Raw genomic sequence first — 9,392 nt, 5'->3', positions numbered from 1 at the left:
CGATCCACTGGTCACAGTATATCCTTTCATTTCCATTACTAGTATATTTAGTGCTGTCTCAAGCTGGGAAAAGTATCATCCTTCATGCTTGTGGCATATTCTCTTATATTTTTATGGTTCTAGAGATAACTTCTGTTACTGTGTATTACTTCCTTATCTCTTTTTGGCCTGTTTTCTGTTTTCGATATTGGTTTGAAATCCACTGAAACTATTTTCCATTTTCATAGATCTTCATTTTGGTGAACACGTGGTTGTTTAAATGCGCATGAATATTCTGTATTTTGCGAAGAGATTGTCGGGTATTTGATCTATTACAGTATATTTATAATTCTTAAATCGACATAGTTTATAATGATTTGATGTTACACTGAAGTTGTGATCTTCAATACACAGTTGTATCGTGAAAGAAATCGAGCAAAGAATTATGCTCGAACTATAGTTCTTGAACATACAGTGCATGGAGTGTGAGCTTTAACTCTGTTTTGACAGTTTTATTGTGACTTTCAGATAAAGCGCAGCAATACAAATATTTTAGATTTGCTTTTGATTTGTCTGGTTTATATTTGTGATTTATCATTAGTTTTAGTACATACATGTATTCACAAATATTTAGAATGAAAGAAAAATTGCAAAGACTCGAAAACATGAATATTACCGACTTATACTATTTACCGGATTTATAATAACATGAGCAACACGACGTGTGCCACATGTGAAGCAGGATCTGCTTACCCTTCCGGAGCACCTGCGACCACCCCCATTTTTTGTGGGGTTCGTGTTGCTCAGTCTTTAGTATTCTATGTTGTTTCTTGTGTACTATTATTTGTCTGTTGTGTTTTTTTTTCATTTTTAGCCATGGCGTTGTCAGTTTATTTTCGATTTATGAGTTTGACTTTTTTATCTGGTATCTTTCGCCCCTCTTTTACTCCAAAACACGATGACAGATTCCTCTTCAATTTTCAGAGTATAACTTTTAATCTAGCTTTCACAGTTTTGAACATTACAGTTAAAACTAAGAGGTGATACACACTAACATGTCACGGGCAATAACTCAACAAAGGGTCTTCAGATTTTTCTGATATTTTTGGGGTAGATAATACTTGCCATGATGTTGTTCATTTCAAACTTTTAACCTAGCTCCAATAGTTTTCTAAATAATAGTCAAAAACATAATACTTGCCATGAAGTTGTTCATTTCAAACTTTTAACCTAGCTCCTATAGTTTTCTAAATAATATTATAGTCAAAAACGCCAAAAAATGTTTGCCTTTTTTGAATCGTTTCTTAGTTTGTTTTCCGCTTTATAGACTTTTTGTGCTGATGCTGCGTAAAACAATCACCAATCAATCATTCATGTTTATATTGGTTTTTTTGTTGTGTTTTTTTTTTATTTCCGTTACTTTGTACTTTGTGCTTTCCTGTGTGTTTTTGGCTCTTGTTAGTTTGTTATCTTGTTTTTTTCTCTCATCCGATCCACGGTTTGTGTTGGCGTTTGATTTGATGTCCATGTCTTCCAGCTTTGCATACCTGCCAACTAGTGGTGGGGGATTTCCCCCATGAAGGCTCCCAAATTGAAATTTTGAAAGAGCAATTTTCACGGTCCACAATTTAAACAAAACAATTAATTTTCCAATGAACTTAGGCTTATAAAAGTATGAAGAAGCCAAAAAACAACATTACAATGTATTTGCAGGCCCTCTTGAAGGTTTTTTTTTAGGACTATATGACTGCCATCTTGCAAGCAAAAACCCCCATGGGCATTTTGAAAAGTTGGCATATGGCTTTAGATACTTGTTTTTTTACTGTTTAATCTTCTCTGTTGCAAGCGATAAATTAATGAAAAAGTTACACGATGAGCCAAATAGAAAGATTAATAAATACTTGTACTTCTGAGCTGCAACTCCGCCAAATGTACACATGTTTGTAGTAGTTCAGAAATCATGTCAGTGGTTGTTTTAATTTATATCTGAATGGTTGTGTTTTTGTTTATTATGGAATTTGGTATTAACTGACTGTTGACTATCCCTTTTTTCTAAATAGTACGAACTTACGTTTAGGAAATAATGTGATTTTTCAGAATGAGAAAAAGATGATTAAGGAGGTTATTTGCTTGCAAGTTTTGGATTTTTTTTGTCAGTTTTTCGGAATCCTCTGCTTTTATTCATTTGAATGCCTTATAAAAATTTGCCCATTAACCCCCATTTTTCTTTTTATAAATCGTTTACATGTATTATGATAAGCCATCTTTAAAAGTCTGATTAAATTTTTTATCATTTTTTGATAGTTTTTGAGATCTTAAACTTGTCAATGATAAAGCTATGAAAAGTCAAGAGAGAACATTTTCCCGCCAAAATTTCAATGCCTAATATCTCGAAAACAAGCACATTGACCTATATACTTTTTTTTTTTGCTCTTTTATTTCCTTTATTAACCCCCTATCAATATATACTAGTGTTTTGAAAAGTTAGTTATTTTGAAACTGAGAAGCGAACGGATGTTTCTATACAAACAAAAAACAGTAATACGTAGTAGAAATATATTTGTAATTTTCTAATATAACGACTTAGATTATTGATAACATAATATACATAATAAACTTGCGTCAATTGAGTTCAGAACCCGTATTCACCCGTTAGATCGTAGTCATAATCATATATATCCTCATCATATTCAAAATCGTTCTCCGAGTCACGGTCCGAAGGCGAGGTTCCGCTATCTTCGGTTTCTGGTTCGGACAGTTTCATTGTTACATGAAGAGCATTTGCATAGCATTCGTCATATTTATCGAATACTTCAAGTCCGTTTAAATCTTGACTTGATAAATATCCAGCCGCAACTAAAGATAAATTATCTATTGGTGGAGGAACGTGAACGATCGGGTGAGGAAACGTTTCATTTATTTCGTACATTGAGGTAGTAAATGGTGCATCATTTTCTAAAACAAATATCCCATTGTTTGTTGCCACGTGTAGATGGAAGCCATATGCATCTGCATATTTGGTTATCTCTAAGGATGGAACTTTTCTTAACGATATGATCCATTTGTATCTTACTTCATCAAGAACAAGTGCCGGTTTACCAGGGTGGTAAATTAAAACCGTCTCGTCTCTTACACACAAAGTGTATGGAGATGAAAAATCATCATAAGAAATCTCAGGAGGAGATATTTCCCAAGAATTGAATATTCTATTTTTAGAATCAAACATAACGAAGCCAATATTTTTCTTGATACTGAATTCTTCTGATGGGCCAGTTCTATGTCTAAACCAAAGAAATATGAATCGATCATTCTTAACAACAGCTCTGGCGAGACTGATAAAACGAGCACCAGGAATTTGAAAACATTTGTACTGCTGATTAGTTGTATTGCACATGAAAATATTTCCTGTTCCTTCTCTGTTGCCAACAATATATAGGTGGTGATTACAAGCTACAATAGCTGGAGGGACGGATCTATAGTTCGTTAAGGTAGTCCGGTAGCTAGGGTTGTAGAAATCTGTAGTACGGAATGAATAGAGAACGGGAGCTCCTTTCAGCATATCTATCATCAGTATATTTATCTTTAACATATCAGTGGGATACGGAAAACTAGAACATAAATACATATATAAGCAACTTCTGTAAGATACAAGACTACAGACGGTCTGTCTTGTTGGGATTAAATGTGATAGTTTTTCTCCCGGTATAGGGAAACTGTACCATTTTCTGTCAAAAATACTGTAAACAAGCATCTTAATATATTTCATACCTTGATTACATACTACACTATATAATACTGGTTTTGGATCTTCCTGCATTCCAAAAGAACCGTGCATGACATTGTCTCGCACTTGAGATAGAAGAACATACCCTTTGGCCTTACGATTGCCGTCTGTAAGCGAAGATTGCATAGATATTTCACTTTTATAGAAATCCATGCAACCGAAAGACAGCATAGTACTCGGCGTATCTGTTGAGTCACATACCCAAAGTTTGATGCAAGCACTCAAATCTTCATGAAAATCTATTCGTGTAGCTCGATCGAAATCGACCCATTTTTGTATTAGTTTTTTGAGGTCAGAATAATTCGAATGAATCACGTTTCTTGGATCCTCCAGTAACTGGAAAAAATATTGTGGGGGTAGTGCTATGATATCAGGCTGGAAAATAAGATAGTCATGAAAGCGCGACTCAATCATCTTTTGACAGGCATTACAAACATCTAATAAATTATGGGTTTCAGCTAAAAATCTGACCCGGAGACAATTGGACAAGTCCAAATTACCTAAGTCTATGTAGAATTGTCTGCAGTATTCCTTCACATCATCCAAAAGCAGAAAGTTTGAGATTCTTAATACTGCTTCTACATTCTCTATGCAGATGGTTAACGATCCCGTATACATGTAATCTAAAACTAGACCAAATACATCGTCATCATCTAAAACAAGGGATTCAGACAGATCTATTTCCTCTAGAGACTTTTCTCTCATATCGCAAGTAAACATTGAAAGAAAATATGGACTCCATAATCCAAGAATTGAACGATGTGCACTGAATTTTTTCCCGTTAATTACCAATGTGATGTCGCATAGTTCTCCTGTCTGCCGCTGTCGCAACAATGGACGAATAATAAAGTCGTGAACATTTTTGGAGAACTGTTTCTTCTCTGCTTTCATGTAACGTGACATTATTTACAAACACAGATACACATGGTTAGTATAATCAATACAAAGTTCCATCTATTCTTTAAATGGCGGATGTTATGAATAAATTATTGGAATCGTGAACAGATCAATAGAGGCTTACTATTAGATGCTTGGGAATCGATCAGTCTGTGAAAATTTGGTAATACTGCAGATAATATATGTATGATAAAATAGGAGATGTTGTCTCTCAATCAGCAAGGATATAGATGTTAATCCATCTTAATTCCTGTCGGAGTTTCATTACTGCATATATATAGTTATTTTCTCATCTTTTGCACATTATAATCTAGAAGTCTTTATTAAAAAAACTTCATCACAAATATACATAGCAACTTAAAGAACTATCTTTTTCAAGACATTTGAGTTTTCCTAATTCGACTCATTCAAAAACATTTCAAAATACTTTCGTAAAATAAACCTGCTTATATATATGTTCCGGGCCATATAAGTATTTGGACCATACGCGTATGGTCATGACCATATGCGTATACTCATATGGTCCGACGGCCAGATGAGTATAATACTAGTTTGGTTATTAACGGGCAGGACCATATGAGTATTTGGACCATATAGGTATTTTTTTTTAAATTACATTATAAAAGTTGGAATAATACAAAAACTTTATCTAAAAAACAATGATGGTTACATGACAATTTATTAATTTTATAATTCAAATACTACGTAAAAATTAGATGCCATAGTAAGTTTTCATCGCTAATTATATTCTTGCATGTAGGCTTGGGGTGACATTTACTTCCACATGGTATCGTAGCTTTTTAAATTTTGAATTTGCAAGTCTTGGTTGTGCACGATCTTTTTCATTTACACCTTTTGTTTGCGAGAGAAGAGCTAGCTTTTGTAGATGCGTACAGTGATACCGAGGTCTTGGGTCATTCCGATATGTCTACGGTATTTTTAAGAAGCTCTAGAACTTAAATATCGTACATGACTGCAATACTTAAATAAACTATACTGAGTGCCAATGAAAACGCAACACTCGGTTTTTCAAAAATAAAATTTATATTAGAAATGATAATCTTTCAAATTAAATTGTTCTAGAAAATTTACAATTTTTACAATAGATCGACATCAAACAAAACTGTTTCATCGTCATCTTTCGGGCGCAATAGGTAAACGAAACATCCAATGTCGAATCATCAACTCACAGTCCTATCTAAAACTGTTACAACCCCGTGGTGCAGCGCAATCTCGACAATGCCATGGAATTGATCATCCCGGACGTTTAATGTGATCCCGGGTAATGTTATTCCACTTGTCAAGCAAAGCAAACAAGCTTACTTTATGATATTGGTGGTGGGTTTTATCGTCTAATCCATGTCAAATCGGATGCAAAATTTGCTCGATCGGACCAAAATTCGGCGAACAGCATGATTTTGGCCAAGGCAGGTGCCAAATGTCTATGTAACCACCACTGACGGTTTTTGGAACAAACTGATTGTTTTTTTTAGTCTACAGAATTCGATGTTTACGCCAGACGGCCGTTTAGATGTCACTAAGGAAAGTCTGTGGTGCTCTTTAACAATTTCTGCGCAAATGGTACTTTACTGAAATTGCTCCAAAGGTTCTACCGTGACCACCATTGAACTCTCGTGACCTTTGGACAGCCATCATAGTCATATCAAATATGTTAAAGACCAAATTTATCGATCTTGCTGAGCGTTTTTTGCTTTTTGTACCCCAGGATGTGGCTTGTCATTAAATGATCTATTTTGGTTGAATTTGTGTATGATTTGGGTTATTGTAGAGGCTACAACTTCAGTCTTCTCGTAATTGTACGCTGTAAAAGGCTTCAATGGATCATGCCCAAAACTGCATGTCGCTGGTTGTCAGAAAACCGTGAAGTTGTCGACAATTGTCTTAAAAGTCATTTTCAACCAACTATACAAAGTTATAATATAAATAAAATAAAAATTATAAGATTTTTATGAAAAATAAAAGTGTTGCGTTTTCATTGGCACTCAGTATATGTTACTTTCCAGTGACTTCTTGTGTAACGGTTCATTGAAAGCTTTGGATTTTTTTTAAGTCGACATATTGCCATTCACCCGTTATATCAAATCGGTAATGACCATCGATATACAATGTTTTTATAATAGTTTTGACAAGTTAGTTAAATTATCTATGTGAAACTGATAATTTTTATTTAACTAATCTTTTTATTATAATATAGAATAATGAAATAACCTATATGATTGCGTGTTTTTAATGAACGGTCATACAATATGAAGAGCTTAGAAAAAATATTAAAAATAAACTGTAATCTTTTAACTGATAGTCTATGTATATGCTTCGATTTAGTAGTTATCGAAAATACTTTTCAAACTATCGGAAGAATAAACAAAACAAATCCAAATCATGGGAGCAAAAAAAAAATAAATAAAATCACGGGAGAACTTGGGAAAATACACAGAATAATCAGAGAATAATAATAGAGATCTAAGCATTGGAGGAAGCCAATAAATGTCTTCTTGGAAAACTGTATATGCTATATATATATATATGTATATTTTTTTAGTTAAGTCATTAACACCGACCAAAAATGAGGTTACAGTTAAGGAGAATAATAACAATGTCACAAATTAAATTATAAGCAAGTTACACAAGTGTTAAAATCTAGTACATATTTGGCAAACCTTGCTTTCGATATTGGTGAAGATTTATAAGTTTTGTTAAAGTAATCTTCCGCTAGTTTGAAGAAAATAGATTTTTGACAAGAAAATGTTTAATTTTTAATAAGCTTACAATTTAAAAAAGGTATAAACAAATGGATAAATATAATGTAAAATAAACAAACTATCTAAAAAAAAATTGGTGAAATATTGTAAACCATCATTAATTTTTGTACCACCAATATAACTGTATGATGTTTTTTTTCCAGATTAGTTAAAGATAACATACACGGTGGGTATGGTTGTCCTGCGAGAGAACGTACTGTGCTGGTGGTTTGGTCCTGACGGGTGCTGGTGGGTCCTGATTCTGTGCTGGTGGGTTTGTTTACATTGTATCAGAACGGCAATAAAACGACTGTTTTGTTGCTTAATTTTTCTCTGATGCGTCATAATTACCATGCAAAGTATATTACAACAATATAAAATTGCAAAAGTCGTGCAAGTTCGTTAAACGGAATTGTCCTGACGATGTGCTGGTGTTAAGAAAAACGGTCCTGGTTCTGTGCTCCTATGTCCTGGTTCTGTGCCTTTATATTTTAGTTAAAAGTGGCAAATATTCAGTCAAGATCATTGATGCTGTACTGTTATTGACTACTAGTAATTAACTGTTGTCTGCTTTCTTGAAATTGACATTGTTATGAATCTGTTTACTGTTATTATGAGAGAAAAAAAAACTATTTTTTATTCTTTTTATAATTAACTGTGATTTTATTTATTGGCCTGTTAATGGAACCCTTCTTGCCCCCTTTTTACTATACTATATATAAAAATATTAATTTTCGCGAACCATTTAGGTCACGGAAATTCCAAAATATGGCATCAGTAAGGAGAGTTGTGCAAATAATGTGAATACACAGAACCCCCATCCAAATTATCTCCAGCTAAAAGTATTCATCTTTTTCTATTTTATATGTACTAACAATGTTCCATTTTTCTATAATTTCGATTAAAATATTCCAAAATCTGAGTAAAATTAGATAGAATGCCCCAAATAAACATTGTCTGATTGGTTGAAGTACTGTGGCGTCGATGCTTAGCATAATAAGCCTCGATGTAAAGCACACGCTTCACAGGAAGAAGGAGAGTTTTACAAATAATGTGAATACACAGATCCTCCATCCTATTTTTATTTTGATGGAAATGTTGCAGTGTTCATCATTTCTGTTTTGATTCTGCTCACAAAATTCCATTTTTTCTATAATTCCGATTTAGATATGTGGAACCCGCAATAAAAATAGATGGCCTCAATCACGTGGTTTCAATGATTTAATAGCAACGCAAAAAATTCCATTAATCATGTTGTACTTTGTTACCAATCGGAACTACTCGGCCTTTCTGGTTGCACGAAGTGAATAGCCGAGTAGTTCCGATTGACGATTGTTACATAAGCCAAATCACACATACGATCTTTGCGCTCAAATGTAGTTCTTGGTGAAGTATACAGGTAACTTCGTTTACGAAAATTTATACACACTTTTTTCATTAACATATTATCAGACTTTTGCATATTCACGTTTTTTTTATGCTGAACTGTAGTCGAATTCAATTCTATACATTTTTTTTTACGTGAAGCAGTAGGAGTAAGAATATTTTTTCGCGCCAATTTAAGCAGTTTCATCACGAAGAACAAAATTATTTATTGTTATTTTCGTGAAATTTTAGTCATATAGTTTATCAATTAGAGAATTTTTTGTAAGTATTACTTATTCATGTTAAGGTTCTACTGATGTGCTTCTCTAGACCTTTTTGACGGTCCGTTTTATCCCATTTATCTCAATACTATCTCCGATGACAGAAATGTCAACTCGACCTATTCGTGTCGAAAGTGAAAATCCATCTATTTGATGAAATAATTTTTTCTTCAACGGTTCATGCATTATTTTTGTATTATTTGATAACCAATCACATTCACGTTGCATGTTTGCATGAAAATGGTTATGTATTGGTGAATTGTAAGGGCGATGCAACATGCGAGGTCAGTGCGCGATCATGTGACATTATTATTTGTAAACAAACAT

General features: G+C 33.5%; 1 protein-coding gene across 1 annotated transcript; it reads right to left on the bottom strand.

Annotated features, from left to right (window-relative positions):
- Window positions 1–2,521: 2,521 nt before the first annotated feature.
- Window positions 2,522–4,854, bottom strand: LOC139516942 (uncharacterized). Its single transcript, XM_071307424.1, has one exon. It carries the CDS (start codon window positions 4,664–4,666, stop codon window positions 2,612–2,614), a length of 2,055 nt encoding a protein of 684 aa, XP_071163525.1. The 5' UTR covers window positions 4,667–4,854; the 3' UTR covers window positions 2,522–2,611.
- Between the last annotated feature and the right edge of the window lie 4,538 nt (window positions 4,855–9,392).

The sequence above is a fragment of the Mytilus edulis genome, chromosome 3 (assembly GCF_963676685.1).
Source record: "Mytilus edulis chromosome 3, xbMytEdul2.2, whole genome shotgun sequence".
NCBI classification, from domain to species: domain Eukaryota; kingdom Metazoa; phylum Mollusca; class Bivalvia; order Mytilida; family Mytilidae; genus Mytilus; species Mytilus edulis.
Note: the sequence above shows the minus strand (reverse complement) of the source record. Positions and strands in the feature narration are given on the sequence as shown.